At 36.4% G+C, this 26487-nt stretch overlaps 1 protein-coding gene across 11 annotated transcripts in view; it reads right to left on the bottom strand.

Moving 5' to 3' along the window:
• The window catches only part of Fat1 (FAT atypical cadherin 1), a 123410-nt gene that overhangs the window by 34998 nt on the left and 61925 nt on the right, over positions 1 to 26487 (bottom strand). For 8 of the 11 annotated variants that reach the window (XR_015453444.1, XR_015453445.1, XM_087217144.1 and 5 more), the window contains exons 4-10: positions 19660 to 19721; positions 10426 to 10755; positions 9864 to 10074; positions 8622 to 8690; positions 7472 to 7611; positions 2471 to 2746; positions 2124 to 2334 (exon numbers count right to left, since the gene is read on the bottom strand). Coding sequence is in view for 9 of the 11 variants with exons in the window: in XM_087217144.1 (XP_087073270.1) it covers positions 2124 to 2334; positions 2471 to 2746; positions 7472 to 7611; positions 8622 to 8690; positions 9864 to 10074; positions 10426 to 10755; positions 19660 to 19721 (1299 nt within the window). In the remaining 2 variants the exon portion in view is untranslated. The remainder of the gene's footprint in view (positions 1 to 2123; positions 2335 to 2470; positions 2747 to 7471; positions 7612 to 8621; positions 8691 to 9863; positions 10075 to 10425; positions 10756 to 19659; positions 19722 to 26487) is intronic. The other 3 variants (XM_021265070.2, XM_087217148.1, XM_021265067.2) reach the window with 1 other exon arrangement.

A 26487-nucleotide genomic window follows, 5' to 3' on the forward strand; every position in this document is an offset into this window, starting at 1 on the left:
TACAGCAAATGGGACTGATGTGTCTCTAACACATAACTGTTACTGAAACTATCTTTTAATTAAATTCCTTTTTCCCTAATCAGACAAAACCTTTTGCTTAATAAATTGCTGTTAATTAAACATGCTATGTTATGGATGGAATTTATAACTCATCTTTTGAAATTTCTTAAATGTAATCTGACACAAATTAGAAGCAGCTGATTATGAATAAACTGTTAAATGAAAGACAGTATGACTATTTTACAGTTTATGCTATACCAAGAGATGTATATAACACACACATTTACTAAATTTTAACAGTAGTGGTTTCCTACAAAGTAACTGTTTACCACAGTTCTATATTATCAAAAGTATTTTTAAAAAATGTTAAAAGTCCCAATTTCACATCAAATGGTCCAATGGTACCATCTATTCTTTGAAGCAAGATAGAATTCCATTCTTAGAATACCAAATTACTAATCCCATCAGTCATTAAAAGTATTCAAAGAATGCACATGCCTTTTTGCAGACACCAACAATCATATTTTAACCACCCAGTTGTTGAAAATTATGTGAAAGCTAAGGGAAAGTTTAACATTTTCTCCTACATAAACGCAGTCAGTTTGTCTATGACAAAATTACTTATTGAAATGCTCAGGCATGCACAAAAGGAATGCACTGTTTTTCTAACTGTTAAATTCTGAAGCAATGGAAAAACACTTCATCTTTATTCAAGGCACTAACTACACTACAATGCATTTTAACACTGCAATCAAAGGCAGTACATAAAATATTATTTGTGAGTAATGAACTCAATTTGGTTGTTTTAAGGAAAATAAATGAAATTTCAAATGTGTAAAAAATAAAAATAGTTTAGCCATATAAAGTGTACTGGTAAATATTTTGTTAAAATTACTCTCCACTTATGCAGATTTTTATTTTAAGATATACAGATAATCTAGACCTCTACTGATTATAATGCCTAGGGGAGATCATTTCTAAATAGGTTAAGCTCTGGACTTAAAAGTCAAACCAAATATTGCAATCTCTAAGATGTTCATAAACACAGAAGAATGAGACTGTATTTCTTGTACTAACAATGGCACTGAGAAACTTGGGAAATTAAACTGTCTTTTCAGCATTATGATTATCATTTACTCAGAGTATTTGGCATGGGTAGGAAAAGTCCCAAAGCAGCATAATTTGTAACTTTATAATCATGTACGCTAAAGCACACACACCTGTGGACCAATGGTGACTCTATCAAACAGGCATGAATGCCTCTTCCTTGGCATATGAAATGAGCTTCATAAGTCCATGGAATGAATACATGAATGAGTGACCAGAGCATAAAACAGAACAGAGAATAAAAACACTTCACGCTGCCATGATCACTTCTTGATGATGCTCCTTGTTATCACCAGCAGGACCCTGGATTTCTTGCTGATCTTCCCTATCCAGAATTGCCTAGGCCTAAAGCTCCAGTGGCCTTCCTGCCCTTGTTGCCCAAAGGCATGAAACAGCAGGCCCCTCAACGTTTTTTTCCTAGTCTCAGATCCTACTCTCTGACTTACTGCAACAATCCAACTCCATGCATGAAAACTCAACTTTTAAAAGCAGATGAGGGTGAAAGTTGGGGCAAGGGGTGTCCAGGAGGTAAGACACTATTTTTCTGTGAACTAATCTCAGGAAGAACTGGATAAATCAGCATTCTGTCAAAAAATTCCATGCTCTATCCAAAAGAAAATACTTTTTGATAAAAAGTAAAATGTTTAATTACTAGGCTAAGATTTTCCTAAGTGTTTCATAGTTAACCAACAGTGTACAGATGAACAACTGTGGTTAACATAATTTCAGAAATACTGAACTGGTCAAACAAAATTTTCCTTTCTGCAGGATTTCTCCAAAGTCTTCCTATATGCTAATACTGTGACTCTCCAAGAAGTGTGGGTGCCTAAACTTACTGGGACTATCTTTGCTCTCTAATGTGTTAAAATTTAAGCTAAAAAAATTTCCTTTACACTAACTTGTAAAATGGTAGATAAATATCTCTATTCAAGCAATATACAGAATTGTTACATCTAGAACTAATTTCAGAAAAGAAATATAATTTAACATATGCAAAATTGAAACTCTAAAAATACCTGATTCAATTGAGTACAGCACTTCAGCATTTTTCCCCTTGTCTTTGTCCAGAGCTGTAACCTGCAACACAACTGAGCCAGCAGCTGCTGACTCATAGACCCGCCCTTCATAGGAGGAGCTGGTGAACCATGGGGCATGGTCATTCGTGTCACTGACATTCACAATAATCCTTGCAAAGTTGCGTTTCACAGGGACATCCTGATCCCGTACCTACAGGAATCATTCAGCACATTATTAGTTTTCTGGGATTTACTTTCTTATGGGTTAAAAAAAAAATCACTATTACTGTCAAACACATAAAACCTTTCAGGAACCAAATGGGCAGAAGAATGAACAGATGCCATACCATGACTGTGAGAACATGCTGGTGAACAGCTTCATGATCAAGCTTTTCGGAAGTAGAGAGAGAGCCGGAGGCAGGATCAAGACGAAATTTCTTGAGACTCAATGGGTCTATACTACTCTGAAGAGTATAGATTAGTTTGTTTTTCTCATCCTTATCCATAGCACTGATTTGCAAAATTTCTGTTTCTGGCACTGTATCTTCAGGAATAACAACCTCATATTTTGAAGTGGAAAACTGGGGACGATGGTCATTTGTATCTATTACTTTGATGAGAACCTGTAATAAAGGACAAAATGACTCACATAATAATATTCCTAGTTATGGTTTTAATATTTAATAAGTGAGGGAAAAACTGTATGTGCATGGAAAAAAATCTGGTATTTTAGAAAAAGGAAACACAAATGTGAGAAATAAAAGCAAATATTTAGAATACAATTTTTAAAAAATTTTTGTTGATATATTACTTATTTAAAATATAAGCAAAATAATGAAGGTATCTCTAAATTCTTAAAACTAACTTTGGAGATGTAACACTGTTCACAGTAAACATTTATTTCTGAAAGGTAGCTTAATTTCTCTTAGATCTCCATATAGGTGATATCTTTGTAGATTACTCATGGAAAGAAACAGAATTTACTTTGCCAGAGCTTATGGAACACTGATTTGCTAAATTAGATTTGAATCTACAACTACTAATCTATTGACGCAAGTGAGATAGATGATTATGCTATTTAAATTTTTATTCTAATCCAAGATTCCAAATTTCAGTTAAGTTTTTAAATATACAAAAAGAAAGATTAGAAATGTTTTTAGGGCTGTAAATGTAGCTCAGCAGTAGTGTGCCTTCCTAGCATGCATGTGGCCCTCAGTTTAATCCCTAGTACACACAAAAAGTTTTGAAATCCTATTTCTGTGACTTGAAAAATCTACATATATATGTAATAAAACGTTTGTTTCTTAAAAGCAATAGTTAAAAAGATAAACCCTTTTAAATATCTCAAGATATATAAAATTTTTGCATGTAAAAAGTGGAAGTTAAAAAATTCAGTCTTGAGCTAAATTTAAAAACAACAAAAACCATCTACATTCACAGTAAGAAGATTCCTTTTCAGGATGAAAAGATGTACTATATATGGATAAGGCATAGTGGAAATCAATACCAATCATAAAAGATGGTTTCTAGTTTACAAACCAGAAATCTGAGCTTTGCTGGCTCCTAAGGACAAGTGTTTGCTAATTCCAGTGGTGGAGGTGGCTTAAGTCCTAGCAAACACAGCTAAAGCTGTTAACCATACTGGTGCCAGAGGACAGGGAAAGGCCTTTCCGTGACATAGTACCTGTGTTCTCCCAGAATACTACACCAATGACAGACTTTTAACACTGAATTTTTATGGATACTAAATTCATTCACCAAAACACAAAAAGATTTTTATGTAAGTAAACACTTAAAACTATGATTGAGAAGGTATGACTATAAAAGAAATTTCCATTAATTAAATCATGATATACCCATTTCCATTATAAATTTAAAACTTATTTTTATCATAGAGTGGGTATTAGACAGAGAGGTTTAATGCTACTCCAAGATCAATTAATCACTATTAAGTAGAAGGGCAGAGAGTTTTTTAAAAAATCAGTTTTGATAAGGCAACTCAAATGAAACATTTATTGGGCAATTAAGTGCTCTGCATTTCCCTACATAGGACTAAGGGTGTGGAACAAGTGTACACAACAGCCCATGTCCTCATGAAGCCTTTAATCTCAGCAGGCAAAGTCTAACTATGTCTTATATATAACTATATCATGTGAGGTGTTAAGAATCTAGAGATTGGACATTCAGAAAGCTTTTAAGGAGGTGGACTACTCTGGCAGCAGGCAGCACAAAATGAATTGCAGAGACAGAATGGACACAGGAAGTGGAAAAGTGCTGGGGGTAAATCAGAATGTCAAGAGCCCACTCTCAGTGTTCATATGCAACAGCTACCACTGCCTGAGTACTTACTGGGTGTCCGGTTCTAAGATCTTTAAGGGCAAGCACTCTGTATCACCTCACTTAACCCTCATAAAATCTCTGTCAGAGTGATTAACACTGCTGTCCCCATGTTCTAGATGAGAACATGGAAGTTCAGTGTCTCAGATTATTCATGGATAGAAGAAGGAGGTGGAACCAGCCTAGGTACCTATCAGCAGATGAGTGGATAAAGAAATTGTGGTATATTCACATAGTATCATTCAGTCATAAAGAATGAAAATTAGTCATTTACATTAAATGGATGGATCTAAAGATCATCATGTTGAATGAAATAAACGAGGCTCAGAAAGACAAATATTGCATGTTCTTCACAATATGTAGAATCTAAAAATAATGACAATAAAGTAAAAGGAGACTATTATCGGACAAGAGGAAGGGAAGACAGGGGTACAAGGCAACAAGAGGCAGAGTATGATCAAAATATAATGTTGTACACATTGAACACCCCCTAAAAATGTGAAACTGGGGGAGCATATACATATATGAATCTGTCAAAATGAAACTCATTAATCTACATAGGCAGTGTGTATTAATAAAAATGTGAATTAAAAAAAGAGGCAAACCAAGCTTTCTGCTCCAGAATGTGCAATGTCCATGCTCAAGACAAAGTGAAAGAAAATATGAGAGCAAAGATGTTTCAAAGAAATGTTAATGGATTGGGGAAGTTACATGGAGATGTAACTAAGATAAAGCAAAGTGACTGGAGTTAGCACCTGATGGGCATCTGAAGCAGAGAGCCATAGGACAGAAACCAGGGAGAGGCGCACTTTCAGCAGAGCACTGGCATTCACGTTACTACCTTCTCCCAACTACTTTGCTGCAGAGGTGCCCTATGCGACCACAATGGTCTCCTAACCTTAAATCTGGCACCTGCTGCTACTGACCTGCTACTGACTTGCTCTGTTGTTCCTTGAGTTTTACTTACAAACTCACATCTCGCTAGCTTGCTCCAGTGCCTTATCCACACAGTCTAGATTTCTGTGTTCTTCTTCATTTGCTCTCTGTTCTGCTCTCTCTCAGATTTGTATCTCCCTGTTCTCAGTCTCAGACTAGAAATCTAACCCTAATTATGATTGTTCCCTTTGTCTCATACCATTAACAGTCGCCCTGGGCTCAGTAACCATTCTCTTATATTTTGACTTCCCTGGTGGCAATCCCTCAGGATAATATATCAAGGCCCTCTGAAAATGACTCAAAGTAAGTTACCCAAGTATAAATAACCAAAATTCAAGAGAAAAGAAACCTAGACAGTATTTCCTGGGTTTTATAGAAATTTTAGAGATTTACATCATATTTCATACTAATCTTTTAAGTACACTAATTAAAAATAGAGTTTTGGGGAAAGATTTATTTATTACTCACTTAAAATATATATGATAATTAGTAATGAGAATGCTTGACACAGAGGGCTATTTCTCTGGTTAGTCAATCCTGTAAACTATACCGTGCACAGTTACACTCTTGAAACCTTTCCCTTAGAACTATCCTGTTAGATTTATAATGATTTTTGATGTTTTGTTCCCATTTTCATGTTCTGAATTTAACTTCAGGGTCTTATTCTTAAAGAAAAATCAACTGATTTTGCTTGTCACTACAATGAAAGCTGCCACTGACAAAATGGAATTTTAATACCGCAGTGGAACTTTTACATGCAATCTCAAAATGACATCAAGAGCAGATAGTGTAGCATACAATATCAATCTTACCTACATTAAACGTCACAAGTATCTGAAGAGAGGAATAAGATACTCTTTGCAACTGGCTTTACATTATCTACTTCACTTACTAATTGAAAATATGTTGTATACTACTTTTGGTGGGGGGGGAGTTGTTACTGAGGATTAGACTCAGGGCTCTGGGCTGTATCTCTAAGTCTTTTTAAATTTTTTATTTTGAGACAAGGTCTCATTAAATTGCTAAGCTGTCCATGCTGGGCTCAGATCTTCTATCCTCATGCCTCAGCCTCACAGAGTGCTAGGATTACAGGTGTGTCTCACAATGCAATTTTATGACAGTCTTATTTTTTAATGCAATTAAATGATTTAGTAGATAACCCTCAAGATTTAAAATAGTGTAATCTAAAGATTGACAATGAATTCAGAAATACTGTATTTTTTCTCTAATCTTTAAATTCTGCTTTTCTAAGGACATATATATCACACACAAGCCTTTAGCTTCTACTACTCTAATGTAAGCTCCAAGAAGGCAAGATTATTGCTTGTGGTTATCTGATAATTCAGACTCCAAAATAATACTTGGCACATAACAAGTGTTTGCTAAGTAAATGAATAAATGAATGTCTCTGTCTCTTCCTGAAATCCCACAATGATTATTCATCCAGGAATGTTCCTTTTGTATCGCTCTAACAGCCCATACCAAGAAACCAAAGAGAATAAGAGAATTTAATTTAATTTATAGGATTTTAATATTTAGGTTGAAGCCCGGCAATCTGGTCATCTTTTAATCATGAGGTAGGAATAAATAAATGTGTTCAAGGAATCACTGGAACAATTTTATCATTTTTATACAGTCCCAGTTAAGTTGGCAGGGGCAAGATGGGGGGGGGGTTGTAAAAAAAAAAAAAAGTAATTTTAAAGATCAATTATTTTAATCAGCTTTTGTGAAAATCACTTGCACAAATTCACCCTCAACAGGGAAACACTATAAAATACATTACATAGTTCAAACATCAATGCATAATAAAGAAGATTTTAATAGCATATCAAGAGTGTGGTTTGGTTTCAAGTCTTCTGTCACAATTTGCATAGCTGCTTAATCATAGGCAAAAGCCAAATCAGGATTTACAGTTGATTTTCTTTCTTCAAATACAAATTCTTGGTGTATACGCACTGACTTGTGATTTTACATCTTCAGAGGTCAAAATTAACTGCTTATATTGTCTGTGGGCCTGAAATCAGAACTGTATCTCAGTCACCCTCTGACAAATACATTATTAATAATTCACTTACCTGAGAATGGATAGCAGTGGTTCCATCCGTAGCCTCAACTGTGAGGTTATAGTTTGATTTCTGCTCTGCATCAAGAGGTTTGGCAATGACAATGGTTCCAGTGCCCTTGTCTATATCAAAGTGACTGTCAAAGTTGCCACCTAGTTTAGAATAGGATGGATAGAGTTAAAACAGGTCAGAGGATAAAAATCTGCTACTGTGTGGTTTTCTAATATTTTATGGCAGTGAAAAAAGATTTCTAATATAATGATCAAGATGAATCCAAGGAGTCAGCATTTGGAAAGGTAAGAGTGGCCAATTAAAAAGACACTGCTAAACAAACTAATCCCTAACTGTCAAGGAAGCCATAAATTGAGAGAAAGCAAGAAAGCAACTCTGAAAAGAGAAAAATATTGCCAATACTGCCAATAAATTAACTTCAATTTCCTTTATCAGAGGTTCTGAATATCTACTTAATTTATGTCAGTAACTATATAAAAATATCACTAGCAATTTAAAATTTTACTTCTTCCTTCTTTGTGTTACTGGAGACTGGATCAAAGGATTAGCACATGCCACGCAAGCACTTTAGTGCTGAGCCACATTTTCAGCCCACAAAAGTTTAATTATTAAAATAAATTTTGTGATACTTTGGGCCTAATTCTCTAAGAAAATAATTATTACAATAAAGGTTAACTCTGAAAAAAATAGTGGTAGTTAACTCTAATCAAATATTCTATCTATTACACTATTTAAAAACAATTTTCCCATTATTCTCATCTCATTTAATGAATCAAAAGTTTTTGTCCCAATAATGCTATCCCAATGTATTCTCAATTACATTAAAAAAGCTCTTTTCAAATCCACTGAACTTAATATACTTACATCAATGACAGGAAATGAAATGAAAATAAAAGCTTACTCCCATAATGAAGTTCTTCTATTCTAATCAAAAAGCAAAATAATATACACATACACAAGCTCTTAAGTCAAACTTAAAACTATGGATCTAGGAATGATGGTCAACATGTTTACAATTAAAATGGGTGACCAGGAGAAACTATGAAAGAAATAGCAATGAAAAATGGTCACTGGAAATAAAAAAAAAAAAATCAATGCTTTTATTTTAGATCTCATAATCTGAAACAAATTATGTGATCTCAGCAGATACCTTCTGCTGTACAGTTCAGGTCACAAGTCATCTGAAAGATGTAAAAAACTTCTCTAGCAAGTGTATCTCCTGGCACAGCCAAAAAGAGCAAGTAAGCATGGAAAGCAAGCACAGAACAGGAAGAGCAGTCAATCAAACCAGTTCCAAACACAGGAAGTATTAAACATTGAAGTCAGGTACTGCACAACAGCAACCCAGTATTCTGGAAATGTGAAAAAAGGTAAGAGAAAGTTTCATTACACTTAATGAGGAAGGTAATCGTTTCTCCCCTTAAACTATAATATAATGGTTTGAGAGGTGTTGTCAACAATTTCACATAATGATATAAACTGGAGAAAAAGAGCCCAACTGTCTAGTGTGAAAGTTCAAGAGGTAAAGCCTGTACCGCCTCTACCCTGTGACTCCTGCTGCTTATGACTCATCAGCTTCTACGTTCTGAAAGGATATCTAGGGTAACACAGAAGAGGGATGGAAGAGTGAATAGCAATATGAAATTCTCACTAGAGATAAATCAAACACATACTATTAATCTTAAGTATCACTTTAGAGCAAATATTGTGAAGAAACAATAAAAAGCTCTAAGATATCCAAGTTAATGTAAATTTTTAAAGTATACTGAATACAGTATTGCATTATAGGTCAGAGCTAAATTAAATGACAAAAAGGAAGAAATTACTTAGCCACGTAAATTTTAAGAGGGTGAATTAATTTAATGAACCCTGCTTTCTACTAAAACTGAGATAAATACAACTAAAAGTCAAGTCTGGCACCATAAATTTTAAGTTATACAAATCAAAACTTTAGGATTACTCCTTCTCAGCACTGACGTGTGATAGTCACATAGGCAACAAGGCACAGTTACTGTCAATATTCTAATCATCTTCACTAAAAACGATATGCCATGTTATATATAGTAAAAATTACAAATTGGGACCTTAGGTTTCTCTATACAGTAATTTCCTAATGTATTTAAAAAGTAAACAATACATTTTTAAAAACCTTTTATAAAAATACTGATGATTCTGTGAATACAGAGTATCTATTTTTTAAAAAGTTTAATAAATGTATGTTGTAAAAAATTCTGCAATCAAGTTTTATTATCATTTAAAGCAAATTCTTCATTCACAGGTCTCTTAATTTTAAATTCTGAGATGTGCACAAGAATCAGAAACCATACGCAGGTCTGTCTTCTATATAAGTTATACAAGGACAATGAAAACTGAGAAACTGAGCACTGCTTACCAATGATGTCAAACCAAAGAGGAGTGCCAGGAGGCTCAACAGATATTACTCCAATCATGTGAGCAACAGGATCACTTTCCATTACAGTAAAGGTAAAAAATGATTCTTCAAATGAAATTGGCTCTGGAGATGGTTTGGGTTTGGAGATCCACTCAATGTGCAGCCTAGTGGTTGATGACTTTTGAGGGCGACCATTATCAACTGCCTTGATCTATAAAGTATGAATGGGGATTAAAAACAGCAAATCAGAAGTTACATCCCATAACTGAAACACAGATTGGTTCAGTCTCAAACTGAGCTAATTTCAAATATTTAATATTCATATCTGGATATACTACATTTTAAAATGCTTGATGAAAAGAGCAACTGTTTCATAACTAAACTCAAAGTAAATAATAAACACCTGGAATGAGAGCTGAAAAGGAAAAAACAAACCCATACTTCTCAAACATTATCAAGCATTGCTTAACTATTAGGTCACAAACACTGAAGCCATTTACTGCATAAAGTTAGAAGAGATTCAAGACTAGGTCCACAGTCAAAGACTATGATCTTAACTCACTGAAAGAATATCATATTCTCCAGCTGCAGAGAACTTTTTGGATGAAACCACTCCAGTTTTTGGTTCAATAAAAAATTTGCCATGCTCATTTCCATCTTCAATGCTGTAGGAGATTTCTGCATTGGGACCCTCATCTTTATCTGTAGCTATGAGACGATACAGAGGCTCCCGTTTGGCATTTCTTTCTCGTTCTGGTTTTTCTCGCTCTGGGAGTCTGATTTTGTAGAACTTCTGCAAGAACTGGGGTTTGTTGTCATTTTCATCAAGGATTTTCACAATCACTCTTGCGATGGTTGATTTGGGAGGAGTGCCATTGTCTGTCACAGTAACCTGTTTTTTAAAGGTAAAAGATCAACAAAATTTTAAAGATATATAAAGTGAACAACTTCTTCCTAACAAACACTGGCATTTATTAGTATAAACGTCTATTGTTCCCATAATGCTACAGCCTATACATTCTGACAATGACCCTGTAAAAGAGGTACAGCAATCTCTTCCAGTTTTTGTTGTTGTTTTGGTACTGAGGATGGAACTCAGGACCTTGAGCTTGTGAGGCAGGGGCAGCACCACTGAGGTAAATCCCTGGCCCAATCTCTCCCAGTCTTACAGACAGGAACCCAGGGAGCTGGGCAATGGTAAAGAAACAGCTGTCCGCTCTTTTGGCTCTTTCATAACTATGCAGTCTCTTTGCCTTGTGAATATTAAGTGAACACTATCAAAATAATAAATATCAAAATAGTTTTAGATTAAGAGATACATAAAGAATCTGCTTTGAATATTTAAAGAGCCGTCTTTTAAAAATACACTATGTTGGTCAGGGATTTAGCTCAGTGGTTTCACCATCTGCTGCGCAAGTCCAAGGACCCAATTTCAATCCCCAGTACCAAAAAAACAACAACAACAAAAAAATAAAACAACAACAAAAAAGGAATCCCTCAGAACACGCAGAATCAGCCCTCTGCAGACAGGCAGGTCTGTGCACGCCCTACCAAGGTCCTGAGTCACACAGAAGACGCTGAATCACCTCACTGCAGACAGGCAGGTCTGCCCACACCCTACCAAGGTCCCCAGTCCTGCAGAACACAGGCCGAATCAGCCCGCTGCATACCGGGAGGTCTGTGCACCCCCTACCGAGGTCCTAAGTCGCACAGAAGACACCGAATCAGCCCCCTGCAGACAGGGAGCCACCTGATTCCACACTACAAAGACGCAGAGGACACCAGACCACCAGACCAAGGTACTGAGTCCTGCTGTTTCTGGCCCAGAGGTAGGGGTATCTCAGCCGTGGTTCCACTGCTGCTGGTTCAGAGGAAGGGACTTCCCAGTCACCATCACGCCCACTGCTCCCAGCCCAGAGGAAAGGGCTTTTGGGTCACCTTCTGTGCCCCTGCTCCTGGACCAGAGGAAGGGGCTTCTGGGCCACCATACCTCCCATGGCTACCGGCCCAGAGGGAGGGGCTTCTGAGCCACCATCCCACTGCTCCTGGTCCAGAGGAAGGGGCTTCTCAGCCACCATACCTCCGGCTGCTCCCAGCCCACAGGAAAGGGCTTTTGGGTCACCATCCCTACCGCTGCTCCTGGCCCCTGTCCCACCTCACCCAGCTCAGAGGAGGTAATCCGTGCAGGCGCTAACAGCCCCCCACCCCAGTTGAAATGAGAAAACACATAAAGAAGTCTCAAAACCAGACTTCCAGATCACCTACAGCAACCCCAAAGGGAAATGAGATGGAACACTCTGATACTCAACCACCTGGACCCACTGAACTGCCAACAAAAGGGGATCTGGAAAAAATGAAATCAGAAATAATTTCTCAGATAACAGGAGAAATTGTGCCCCTAGTGCAAGACATGATTAATAAATCTAGAGAGGAGCTCAGGAACATGATGGAATCCCAACATAAGAAACAAATGGAATCCATAAAACAGATGCAAATAGATTTCCAGGACATGAAAAACTCCACTGAAAGTCTACACAGCAGAATGAGCCAATGTGAGGACAGAATTTCAGATATAGAAGATAAGATTGCAATTAGTGACCAGGAAAAGAAAAATTGCTTCAAAATTATAAGGGAACATGAGAAATCAATCCAGCAGCTGCTAGATGATGCAAAGAAGAATAACATAAGACTGATTGGAGTCAATGAAGAAACAGGAGAGAGTGCAGATGACATAAAAAATCTCTTCACAGAAATAATGGCAGAAAACTTCCCAAGCAGGGGAAAAGAGCTTGACATACAGATAAGTGAGGCATATAGGACTCCAAATAGCCTTGATCAAAAAAAATCTACACATAGGCATATAATTGTTAAGATTCCAGAAACACAACAGGAGAACAAAGTTCTCCACCCAGTCAGAGAAAAGAAACAAATCACATACAAAGGAAAGCCCATCAGAATCACAGCAGACTTCGCAACACAAACCATCAAGGCAAGAAGAGCTTGGAGTGACATATTTCAAGCCCTAAAAGAAAACAGCCTCCAACCCAGATTGATGTACCCTGCAAAACTATCTTTCAAAATGGATGGAGAAATAAGATACTTTCATGACAAAGAGCACCTTAGGAAATTCGTGAATACCAAACCAGCACTCCAAAGAATTTTACACAATAGCCTAGGAACAGACGTTGAGGATCACAACCCCAGGAAGCAAAGCAGAATGAACCCATCTGGCATGACAAGAAATTAAATGTAAAGGGGGAGAATCCAACAAAAAGAAAAAGTCATGGCAATGACAAGTCAATACATTTCAGTTATAACCATCAACGTTAATGGTCTCAATTCACCAATCAAAAGAAATAGACTGGCAGAATGGGTCAAGAAGCAAAATCCAACAATATGCTGCATACAAGAAACACACTTAATTCAAAAGGAAATTCATAGACTGAAAGTTAAAGGGTGGAAAACAATACTGCATGCATCAGGAACCAGAAAAAAAGCAGGAGTAGCTATCCTCTTGGTAGATCAAGTAGATTTCAAACCAACACTGATTAAGAGAGATGAAGAAGGACACTACATCCTTGTAAAGGGAAGAATCCAAGAGGAAGAGATGACAATCATAAATATCTACACACCAAACACTAGTGCACCCAACTATATAAAACAAATACTAACGGACATGAAAAGTCATATATGCACTAATACAATTGTAGGGGGGGACCTCAACACCCCACTGTCACAGATAGATCAACTAGACTAAAAATAAGTAATGAAATACTAGAACTCAATCGAACTCTTGAACAAATGAACTTAACAGATGTTTACAGAAGCTTCCACCCCACAAAATCACAATACACATTCTTCTCAGCTGCACATGGGTCATTCTCAAAACTAGACCACATACTCACACATAAAACATGTTTAAGTAAGTGCAAAGGAATTGAAGTTATCCCCTGTATATTATCAGACCATAGTGCGATGAAATTGGAGATCCATAGCAAAAGAAACTAAAAAAAACACGTGGAAACTGAACAACACACTTCTGAATAACCAATGGGTCACAAAGGAAATTAAAGAAGAAATCAGACAGTTCCTTCAATTAAATGACAATGACAATACAACATATCGGAATCTATGGGACACAATGAAAGCTGTCTTACAAGGGAAATTCACAGTAGTGAATATGCATATTAGGAAAACAGAACGAGCCCAATTAAACAACCTGATGCTGAACCTCAAGCTTCTAGAAAAAGAAGAGCAGGACAATCCCAAAGCTCCTACAAGGGAGGAAATTATAAAGATCAGAGGAGAAATCAATGCAATGGAGACTAAGAGAACGATACAAAAAAAAAAAAAAAAAGAAAATCAATGAAGCCAAGAGTTGGTTCTTTGAAAGAATCAACAACATTGACAAACCTTTAGCCAACCTTGTCAGAAAAAGGAAAGAAAAGGCCCAAATCCATGCAATTAGGAGTGAAAAGGGTGAAGTTACAACAGACCCAGCAGAAATCCAGACGATCATCAATACCTACTTCCAGAACCTATACACCAATAAGATGGACAACACAGAACAAATGGACAGATTCCTAGATACATATGAATTACCAAAGTTCAACGAAGAAGACCTAAAAATTCTGAACAACCCAATATCAACCAATGAAATTGAAAATGTAATTAAAAACTTATCAACGAAGAAAAGCCCGGGCCCTGATGGCTTCACTGCTGAATTCTACAAGACATTTAGAGAGGAACTGCTGCCACGACTGTTTAACCTCTTCAATGGAACTGAAAGGGGAGTTATACTCCCAAATTCATTCCTGGAAGCAAGCATCACCTTGATCCCCAAAGCACAGAAAGACCCAACTGAAAAAGAGAACTATAGGCCAATCTCACTAATGAACATAGATGCAAAAATCCTTAATGAAATACTGGCAAATAGAATGCACAAGATCATCAAGAAGATCATACACCCTGATCAAGTGGGATTCATCCCAGGGATGCAGGGATGGTTCAATATATGAAAATCAATCAATGTAATACACTATATCAATAGAGCCAAGGACAAAAATCATATGATTATCTCCACAGACACAGAAAAAGCATTTGACAAAATCCAACATGCATTTATGATAAAAACCCTACAAAAAATTGGAATAGATGGTCTCTACCTCAAACTGATAGAACCCATCTATGAAAAACCAACAGCCAATATCATACTAAATGATCAAAATCTGAAATCCTTCACAATAAAATCAGGAACAAGACAAGGATGTCCACTATTACCACTCTTGTTCAATATAGTTCTGGAAACATTAGCCACGGCAATTAGACAAGAGAAAGAAATAAAAGGAATAAAGATGGGTAATGAAGAAGTCAAACTGTCATTATTTGCAGATGACATGATATTCTATATAGAAGACCCCAAGAACTCCACCAAAAGGCTTCTAGACTTAATAGCCAAATTCAGTCAAGTAGCTGGTTACAAAGTCAACACATAAAAATCAATAGCTTTCCTCTACACCAATGACAGACTCACTGAGAGAGAAATAGGGCAAATAATTCCTTTCACAATAGCATCCAAAAAACTGAAATACCTAGGAATCATCCTAACGAAAGAAATCAAAGACCTCTGAAAACTATGGCACTCTGAATAGAGAGACTGAAGATGATATCAGAAAATGGAAAGACATCCCCTGCTCCTGGGTAGGAAGGATTAGTACAGTGAAAATGGTCATACTTCCAAAACTGCTATATAGATTTAATGTAATTCCAATTGATATCCAAGCAGCATACTTCACAGACCTCGAGAAAACAATCTAAAAATTCATTTGGAACAAGAAGAGACCAGAATAGCAAAAGCAATTCTAGGTAACAGAGACATGGCAGGGGGTATCACAATCCCCAACCTGCAACTCTACTACAAAGCTACTGTGATAAAAAAAAGCATGGTACTGGCAAAGAAACAGACTTGAGGACCAGTGGAACATATTAGAAGATGCAGAAACAACGCCAGACACACTCAGCCATCTCATCTTCGACAAAGGAGCCAAACACCCTCACTGGAGGAAAGATAGCCTCTTTAATAAATGGTGCTGGAAAAACTGGGCTTCAACTTGCCAAAGATTAAAACTAGACCTATGTCTCTCACCATGCACTAAACTAAAATCAAAATGGATTAAAGATCTAAATATTCAAATAGAAACTCTGAACCAGTTGGAACAGAGGTTAGGTAGAACCCTTGAAAGACATCGGTGTAGGAAAAGATTTTATGAACAAAACCTCAGTTGCCCGTGAACTAGCACAAACAATCAACAAGTGCTATCTCTTCTTATTAAAAAGCTTCTGCACAGCAAGAGAAACCACCAGCAGTGTGAAGAGACAACCCACAATGTGGGAAAAAATCTTCACCTGCTCTTCCTCAGACAAAGGTCTACTATCTCGAATCTATAAAGAACTTCAAAAGATCAGACCTCCCAAATTTAAAGACCCAATCCAAAAATGGGCATCTGAAATGAACAGACATTTCTCAGACAAAGAAGTAGAAATAGCAAATAAATACATGAAAAAATGTTCAACATCACTGGTCATTCGAGAGATGCAAATGAAAACAATGCTGAGATTCCACCTCACTCCAGAAAGAATGGCTGCTATCATGAAATCAACCAATAACAAATGCTGGCAGGGCTGTGGGGAAAGAGGAACCCTGTTCTGCTGCTGCTGGGAGTGTAGACTGCTGCAAGCACTGTGGAAATCAGTATGGAGATACCTCAAAGAACTAGGACTGGAAGTCCCATTTGACCCCACTATTCCACTGCTGGGGATCTGCCCCAAAGAATTAAAAGAATCATACCACAGTGATATATGTGTGCCCATGTTCATAGCAGTGCAGTTTGTAATAGCTAAACCTTGGAAACAGCCCAAATGCCCATCAACTGGAGACTGGATAAAGAAAATGTGGGTTTTTTTATAAAATGGAGTACTACTCAGCCATAAAAAATGAGAAATTAGAGACATTTATAGCTAAGTGGATGCACATTGAGGCAATACTCTTGAGTGAAATAAATAGGACACACATGTGTAAATACCGAATAGTTTCTCTGGTGTGAGAAAATGAAAGTGTAAATAAGGACTAAATGTATAATAGGTCATGTGAAATAGGAAGAAAAGGGGCAAAGGGGAAGAAAGTGGGAGGGCTAGGGGAAAGGATAGAAGGGAATGGGATTAATATGAGAAAATGGAAAGATAGGAACAAAGTCTTTGTATATAGGGAGGAATGGAGGGGTTGAAGGGAGGGCTGGGCAAGAGTGAAAAATAAGAACCAAGAGAGACTATGTAAAGGTGCAAATTTCCAATGATGAATGTCATTATATTGTATACCTAAAATGTGCCAATGATTAGAATGAATAATCAATAATGTAAAATAGGAAGAAAATGTCCAAAGGGGTAGGGGTAGGGGTAGTGGGAGGGGCAGGGGAAAGGAAAGAAGGGAAAGGAAAAAATGGTGAGAAATGGAAAAAATGGAAATAAAGTCTTTGTAAATAGGGAAGGGTGGAGGGCGTGAAGGGAGGGCTAGGAATGGGGAAAAAAGAAGAACCAAGATGCATTATATAAAGGCACAATTCCCAATGAGAAATGTAATTGTGTTGTATACCTACAATGTACCAATAAAAGAATTTAATACAAAATAAATACACTATGTATATTTAAAACATAAAATTCTCCATATACTGCAGTTAAAAAAACTCATTTTAAAGTTTCATCAATAAAATGGTATATAGCTGGGGATTTAGCTCAGTGGTTCTGCTGCCTGCCTTGCAAGCGCAAGGTCCCGAGTTCGATCCCCAGTACAGGAAAAAGAAAGGCGTATCATTATTCTAAAATACATGCTAAGTATTACCCATTTAAATAGTAGTAATCATTGTTTTATTGTTTGGTCATGTCCTTGAAATGAAGTTTCTACTGTTTAGGAAAGTGGACATAAACATTTAATCTTATGATCAACTTAATATTTTCAGTAAAAACAATGTAAAAAGCTTGCATTTTAAGTAAATTATCCATACACTTTGTTCAGGGATAAAGATCGCAGATTGAAAACAGCAGGTGATTGCTTCTACATGCATGTATCAATTTCACTATTAAAAGTTCATGGCAGTGTACACATTAAAATAATGATCTCAATCAGGGTTATTCTCCCTTCAATCACATCTCCCAAGACAATGTAAGCACTGGCTCTCAAACAACACCATATTAGAACTACAGTACACAAATAAGAAGATATATGAACAAACTATTCTAAAACCTTTGTTTTCATCAGTGTCTTAATATTATCTTCAAAGTTCTACATATTTTAAATCTGTTCCTACCACACCTCTAACATTCATTGAGAAAAAAGTGTTTTGTAGTGAGGTATACAATTAATGTGAAATTTGTGCTCATAACCAAGGTGAGAGAACAAGAGGAAGATGTTAATGTTTATAACTCACTCTTCTCAATATTTTTGGCATCTGGTTATTTTCTTCAGTACCCACTTCTCCCTTCTGTCTAATTCCTACAGCGAATGCACATAAATTCAAAACTCCACACTACCAGAAAGAAAATGAATTCAAAAGAGCTACAAAACTTACGAAATAAACACCCAGATGTAATACATGACAAAATTACTAACAGGAAAGCACTGTGGCTGTGAAATCACCTTTTCTAGAGAGGATATTTACAACTTATCCACACACAGAAACACAAGGCACAGCTATCACAAACCAACTCTTTTACTGACAAAGTTAGGAAATTTCAACCAAAGGTGAAATGAAATTTAGTAGACAGCAGCATGAACAGCAATAAGAAGAAAATTTAAGAATCACTACTTAGACTCTTCTCCATTATCCAGTTTTGATGGAAGATGTGCACAGGAAACACACAATCAAACCAAACACATGGCTTTTCCAGGTCTGGTTCCAATCATCAACAGTAGCCTCAACATATGATTTAAAAATGCCAACAATGGTAATATGTTTCCTCTGCTGGATTTCCCTCTCCAATAGCTAGCTTTCTCTTGGGTTCTTTGGGTGTGCAGGCAATGGCACCTAGTACTGTACACATTACATTCTACCTTCCTCCCCCAACTACTCCCAGACTTCATTCTGCAACCTCTTTACTGTCAGCCAGAAACAGGTGACTAGTAAATGACAAGAAGCTATGTTTTTGCTTTCTCTAAGGATTAAAAAGAATTTTTAATTAACCACGATAATGAGAATCCTTTCCAGAAGAGAACATTTTAGGAGACATATTCAATTTCAATCTATATTTCCTTTAGAAAATTTTAGGAAATATTTTAAAACCACAAAAAATTCCTAATTATGTAATTCTTTAAGAATGGAAAAAATGTGGAAACAAGCTAACTATAGTTCAGAAGGTTGAACTACATCTATAATTATTACCTCAAACACGTAATACTGATGAAAAAGAAAGCTGCAAAAAGTATACAGCTCTTATACAAATGAAAATGGAATCCCAATGACATTATATACAGTTGCATTACTGTGCCTCCGTGTGTGCGTATAAAGTACCAGAACGCAGAACGGAGCACATGGTGGTGCTGTGTATCCGGAGGACCCAAAGATGCAGAAGGGGCCATGAGCTACATTCGGAAAATTTCCATTGTTTTCTTTTTCCTTGAGGCCCAGAAGGTAATGTAACAAAGTATAAGCAGTTACGAATACTGCCCAACAGGTGCATGGTCAACCTTTCTGAACATATTTACAACTGCAAATATGTAAAAAACTAAAAACAAAGCAATGCTTACTTCTAATATGTGTTCATCTTGCTGCTCTCGGTCTAGTCTCCTTGATGTAGTTGTGATAAGACCTGTAAAATATCAAGAAGTTTGTTAATCTTCCAAAAATAAGGTCAATTACAAAACGTTATAACTGAAATCATACTCTCATGACGGTCTGGACAAATTCTAACATCTTCTCAAAGGAAAAAAAGTAAAGAATAAAATTTAAATTCCGGGTATGGTTAATTATTTTAGTTACAATCAACAACATACTGTACTTTACACTTTCTGACTTTAATAATTCTTGGGCATGTCAGATAAATGACAGATTAAGAAAACGAAAAGCTCAAATCAGCCATATTTTCTATTGCTGGCAGCTGAAACTGGCATTTCATCAGAAAAGTTTTTTAAAGTGAGATGAAGTTATACAGAATTTCTTCTTCATCCATATCGCCCCAAAGATATTGTTTCAAAGATAATAGAATTGATTAAAATAACTACTATAAATATATTTTTAAACCTTTAAAAAATATAATGTTAGTAAAACTTACTGCCTTTGAATCATCTACCCTCAAAAATGAACTGGTATCTAACCATATTTACAGATTAACAGGAGTTCAAGGAATATCCTTCACACTGCAAAAGAGCACGAAAATGTGCCTGATGCAGCACAAGCTTGATTTTCCACTAGTCAAAAATCTAACAGTTATTTTTTCTCTATCAAATATTTATGTGTCTCAAAAATGACCAAAAACCACTAGATAGTCCCATGTACTTGTCCTAATGTGGGCACAAAGAAGTTATTATCAATGGTAACATACATCAAGCAATAGCCTGGCATCTTCACTGTAAAACGTTATTTGTTTTCTAACACTTAATCATTCACCAACAACACTGCACAGATACCCACTCTGCTAATAAAGAATTTGCCTATATTCATAGTATCAATTCAATATAAGACCAAAAAGTATTTGATGATTTCCTTTATAGGTTTGGAATTATTGCATTCCCCACATATATGCTTGATATTAATTCCTCTCTGTAACCTAGATGGAACACTAAGTCCATTCAAATACAATAAATTGTAATGCTCCCTTCTTACCCAGTGTACCCTGGCTACAACCATTCATTTACTCTGTCACCTCTCGGTTTAAACAGCCCTGGGGTACCACTGCTCAGCTCTGGAAGCCCTTACATTTCCTGTATCATACATCAACCCATGGAATTATAGTCACTCATTAAAAAATCTTCCTTTATGTGCTACGAAATCCATGAGGGCAGAGTTGCTGCCTGTCTTGCATAGCTTGTGCCACTATAGCTATTAATCTAAAAAAAGTATGAGCTTTTATTCTTAAAACATCACAAAACTAGCATTAAAACTCTTGAAGAGCAGAATTAAAATATGTATTACAGTAAGACAGCTCTTTAAACCTGGAAATGATACAAAAGTATAGCATAAAGGAGCTAACAGAGAGAACCATTCAGCATGTTGAATAAGATGTGTCACATACTGTGACAGGCAGTCTAGGACCTGATGGCGTCCGACAAACTTTGAGGCACAAATCTAAAGTGTGGGGAAGCAGTCAGGCATAGACAGACTTAGGTTGTCTATAAGTAAAAGGGTGAATATGAAAGCTAGAGAATGATGAGCCTACCAACTCCCTGCCCCAAATATAGTAAAACACATAAAACAAGGGGTAATCCAGCTTGAGAATGAAGTAATGTGCCAGAAGAGAATCCCAATGTTCTAAGGCCAAAAGCAGAGACATTTAAGGAAGTATGTCCTTCACATATTCCAGAGAAGCCTAGAAGAGAATACAAAGTGAGGCGGGAAGGTATTTCTAAAAACAGCATTTTTTTAATGAAAGGGACTGCTCTCAGATTAATACAGAGGGTCCATAAGTACCTATAAAGATAATGACATTCTCAGGGCTGGGTTGTGGCTCAGTGGCAGAGTGCTTGCTTGGCATGTCTGAGGCCCTATGTTCTATCCCTAGTACAACCAAAACAAAAACAAAGATGATGACATTCTGGTCCTGAGCTAACCAATACAATAGCCCCTACCCTTATGTGGCTAATAAAATATAAATTAATTAAATTAATTTAAAATTCAATTTCACAGTCACATTAACCACATTTCAGATGCTCAACCGCCATCTGGGACTAGTGTCTCCAGGACAGAACAAGGCAGCTGTGGGACATTCCTCCCAGGAGAGGAAGTTCTACTGAACAGCACCAATACTGACATGGAATACAATCCACAAATTAAGATCTATAAGAAACTTGCGAGTTTGACTTACTCCTCTGTAGAGAATTTATAAGGTATTTCAGATGACAGAAACAAAATAAACAAAAGGGGAAAAGATCTTTCTAGATTTAAAACACTCACACCGAAAAGAATCCTTTATCAAAGGTGACCCTCCATTGCTTTTCTCTAATGCCCCCACCTGTACAGGCAATGAATGTACCTCCTTCAGGTCAGCATGAGGTCAGGTGCCCTCTCCCTCTCTGAGAGAGGTAAACTTAGTCCTTCTCATGGAAAATACTAGGAAGACTGGATGTTTTTAGAGGTACGCTGGATCTCAGGGTAATCAACTGCACTGAGAGCTTACCAGACTGAGAATGCTATCCAAATATCCCATAAATATCATCACTCTGTCCTGTAGAGTTTATTCTGTGTTTATATTTACTCTCACCTCCAGAAAACCACTCATCTCATTACTGCTAATCCTCCTCTCATCCCCTGCCCACTTGACAAATGTGTACCTCAAAAATGAACTCAAGATATACTTTTCACCTATAACCACTACATGTCATAAATTGTGTAGGTATTAAAAGTACTGTTATCCATTTCTTTCATTTTAAACATGTGTCCATCTGCAATGTTTTCTGCTGAATGAAAAATACATAATATATTTAATCTAAATGGTACAAATTCCAGTGATTGCATTCAAATAGCTGAGCCCAAGTGAAATTAAACTCGTCCAACGTCCCCAGTACATCATTAACAGAACCAGATTAGAATTTAGTGCTCCTGAAGCTCAGATTATTTTTTTTCTCCCAATCCCACCAAATCACAATTTATTGCATTACGGTATTTCAACTTTCTATAAACTTGGAACCCATAACTTCCATTAAGTTTAAAAAAAATTAGCAATGACAGTCATTATGTATTTTAAACAATCCAAAAATGCAAATTAGAAAGAGATGCAAAGCAGAAAAATGCATATGCAAGTGCTTCCTTTCATTAAGTTCCTGTTTTATTTCCATTTTCTCCTAGCACCTTTAAGTTAAAAATAGAAATGAAAAGATAAAAGCTAGAAATTATTTTTGCTTGGTCCAGGAAAACACTGCATTCTGTATATCAACCCTATGATAAATGTGGGCGGGCTGAAACAGCAAGTACAGTATCTTCTCAACAATTAAGTTACAAACTTACCTCATAAATTTATGCAAAACTAAGAAACTAAACTTTGCAGCACCTAATAAACATACTTTAAAATTTTTTTTGTGTTTTTAAAGGCAACTTTAGACATTTAGAAAATTTATATAAGAACTAGGAATGTCAGATTAGCTACAATACTTCAATATAAAATTTTACTTTGATATTTCTTACAAATCAAAAGCAAATTCATCTCCAAATTTCTCAAAAGAGATGAAATGAACCTCCAAAGTAGAAAGCACTTTACATATACATATTAAAGGGCTAGTAGATGGAAAATAACATGAGAGGGTCTACTAAGAAGGAGAATATTAGTGCACATATTCAAGTACTTTATTCTGTCCACTCAGCACATACAGATGGCTTAGTCTTGTTTTCAAGAAAGAGTATGAAGGATAGAATTTGGCCAAGACTACATTTGAGAAACATCAAGAGACTACAGAGTGGGGGTACACAGAGATAACAAAAAGAACAAAGGCTCTTGTTGGGGGCTCTATATTCCAAGAAAACTTGAACCTGTTTGGATGATGGGACACATGCAGTCATCTCATCTGTCACTCCAACATAAAACGAACCAACCATCCAGCATTCAAGTGAGGCTCTGGAGGTTCATCCATCCCCAGGCTAACTAATCTGTTGAGCCACCATTGTATGAGAGGTTAGACAAGCCTGGACAAGTCCAGAAGAATTACCAAGTAGAATACTAAATTAGGATTGTCGTTTTAGATACTAAAGTTTTGGAATAGTTCGCTACAAAGCAAGAGTTAACTAATACATCAAATCACCTCATCTCTAACAGTTATTGGGCTTACTAAATGCCAAGGTTCTATATTTTGATCTTTAAACACATTATCTCACTTTATCTACCTACACAGTAATATCTCCATTTTTACAGGCTCAGTGATTAAGATGCCTAAGATCATTTAACAAAATGGGAGTTAAATAAACCCAGGCCATCAGAGTCTAAAGTCCACACTAAAAGTGAGAGAAGCCAGGGAGGAACTGAAGGTTTTGGTTCTTAAAAAAATGGTCTGGAAAAAAAAATGGTCTAAACAACAGCACTGAAGATCCAACAAAACGGTAGCTAGAGAAAGAAATAATATAATTTCTGAATAGGTACAACTGCAATGAATGAGCAAGTACTTGGGATATGTAGTAGGAGTAAAGTAAGGAACAAAACTGTAAAAGATAAGGTCCTATAGCTGGAGGAAAAAAAAATCTGCAGCCCTGTATTTACTAGGCTTGGCAGGAAATGTACTCCGAACCATTTTCCTATTTTTCTATTGGACAATAAGCAGAAGGAGAATGATCAAGGGAAAAAAGTCTGCTTACACTAGTAATTACTCTTATTATTTTCCTAAAACTCCCTACAACCATTCAGCTTTTCTACTCCTGTTTATTTTATAGTAATGCATAAACCACAGAAATCTATGTTCCAGCAAAGCACTATCCAATAGAAGTTTCTATGATGATTGAAAAGTTCTCTAATTCGCACTATCCAAATGGTAGCATCCAGCCATGAGGGCACCAAGCAATTGAAATATGGTAACGTAACTGAAGAACTCAGTTTGTAACTGAATTTAAATAACTTAAACAGTCACTAATCATCTCTGTTCCTTTAGAGTCTCGTGTCAAATGACCCAGGCCAAAATCAAGAACTTTAACTAATTTACAATATTGAAAATCTTTTTCTGTGGTTACATTATGAAGGAACAATTCAATAGCAAATATATGTTATCAAACCACATATTCTGCAAATATCTGTCTTAATCCTAAATTGTAAAATACACAGAATTCTCCAAGATTCTGGTATGCTAACGGTGCTCAGCCATGCTACCTTCTCACACCCTCTCCTGGGGCTACTTTTCATCTCACCAAGCTCAGCTAGAGATGAAGAAAAACTGTTTAACATTGTTAGTGACCCAAAAGTCTCATCTGATGGAGACATAAAGCCTAAGACAGGGCTCTTGTCCTCAAAGGCACCCAACATATATAAAGAAAATCTCTTATCCCTAAAAGATGGAGATGAACATTAAACTATTCTTTCATACTTTGCTTTTTTAGTCAATATGTATTTGTGTATTTTCCTAGAACCAGCTCAGGGGCGAGCATTTTAAAATCAGCAATATCAAGGAAGATTACAGTATGCATAGAATTAAAGTAAGACAGTTGTAACATTCCAATGAAAAGACTGTGAAACTTACATTCCCTGAACAACTTTTAGACTAGTACTACAAAAACCAAAAAGGCAAGGACCAGGAATTTAGCTCAGTGGTTCCACCGCCTGCCTCTCAAGCACAAGGTCCAGAGTTCAATCCCTGGTACCAAAACCAAAAAAAAAAAAAAAACCCAAAAAGGCAAGATGTTGGTGTGAGATGTGTACCTGTACATATATATGTAATGTGTATATAAAGAATGTGTATAGAAATTTTTATAGGCTAACTTCAAGCCATTAGTTGTGGTTACTCCTGGGGAAGAAGACGTAGCCAAAGATAGAGGCAGAAGAGGGGAGGTCACCTCAACTTTTTACTTTACACATTTTACTGTGGTTGTCTTTATTTTTTAATGAGTATAGTACTTAAAGAAATTTAAGCATTAAAATATTTTAAAGCTAAGAGCAGGAGCTAGGGATTATCTCAGTGGTAGAAGGCTTTCCTAGAATGCCCGAGGCCCTAGGATCAATCCTCAGAACGGGGGGGTTGGGGGGGGGAATGGGGAAAATAAGAAAGGGAAAAAAATCCAGAAATACTAATTAATGAGTCCATCTAATCTTAGCCTGAAAAGTCTCAAATGACTTTTTTTTTTGGTACCAGGGATCAAACTCAGGTCCTTGCGCTTGCGAGGCAGGCGGTGGAACCACTGAGCTAAATCCCTGGCCCTCAAATGACTTTTTAAAAGCCTAAAATATATGACCATGGATATAAAAAACTAACTTAGAAATTACTACAGTGGCGTATCTTTTACTACTTCTAGTATGTTTTTGAGTTAAAGCAAACTTCTAAAGAAATGTACCACGTATTCTGAAATATTCTCTTACTACAAAAACAGTCTCCTAGAACCACAGGGTCTTTTAAAATTCTCTAGCCCAACTCTTACATTTTAAAGATGAGAAAATGAGGTCCAGGGAAGTTAAATTAATTCCGGAAGGTCAGTTAGCGATAGAATAGGAACGAGAGTTGAGTTTTTATAAAAGCAAAGTGTTCAGAAAAGTCACTTTACAGATCTAGCCCCACTGGTGGCGAACCTATGGCACATGTGTTTTCTTTCAAGACAAAAGATCTTAACATCTGAGTTTTTTCTAAAGTAAATCCAGTCAGTATTTAGGTTAATTTTAATATTGGCACTTTGCAATAAATAAGCAGGTTTAGGGTTGCAGTTTGAGCACTTCTCTCTAAAAGGTTTGTCATCACTGC

This window comes from Heterocephalus glaber, unplaced genomic scaffold, assembly GCF_053883595.1.
Source record: "Heterocephalus glaber isolate CG9 unplaced genomic scaffold, H.glaber_assembly_v1.0 deba00001461, whole genome shotgun sequence".
Classification (NCBI taxonomy): Eukaryota; Metazoa; Chordata; class Mammalia; order Rodentia; family Bathyergidae; genus Heterocephalus; species Heterocephalus glaber.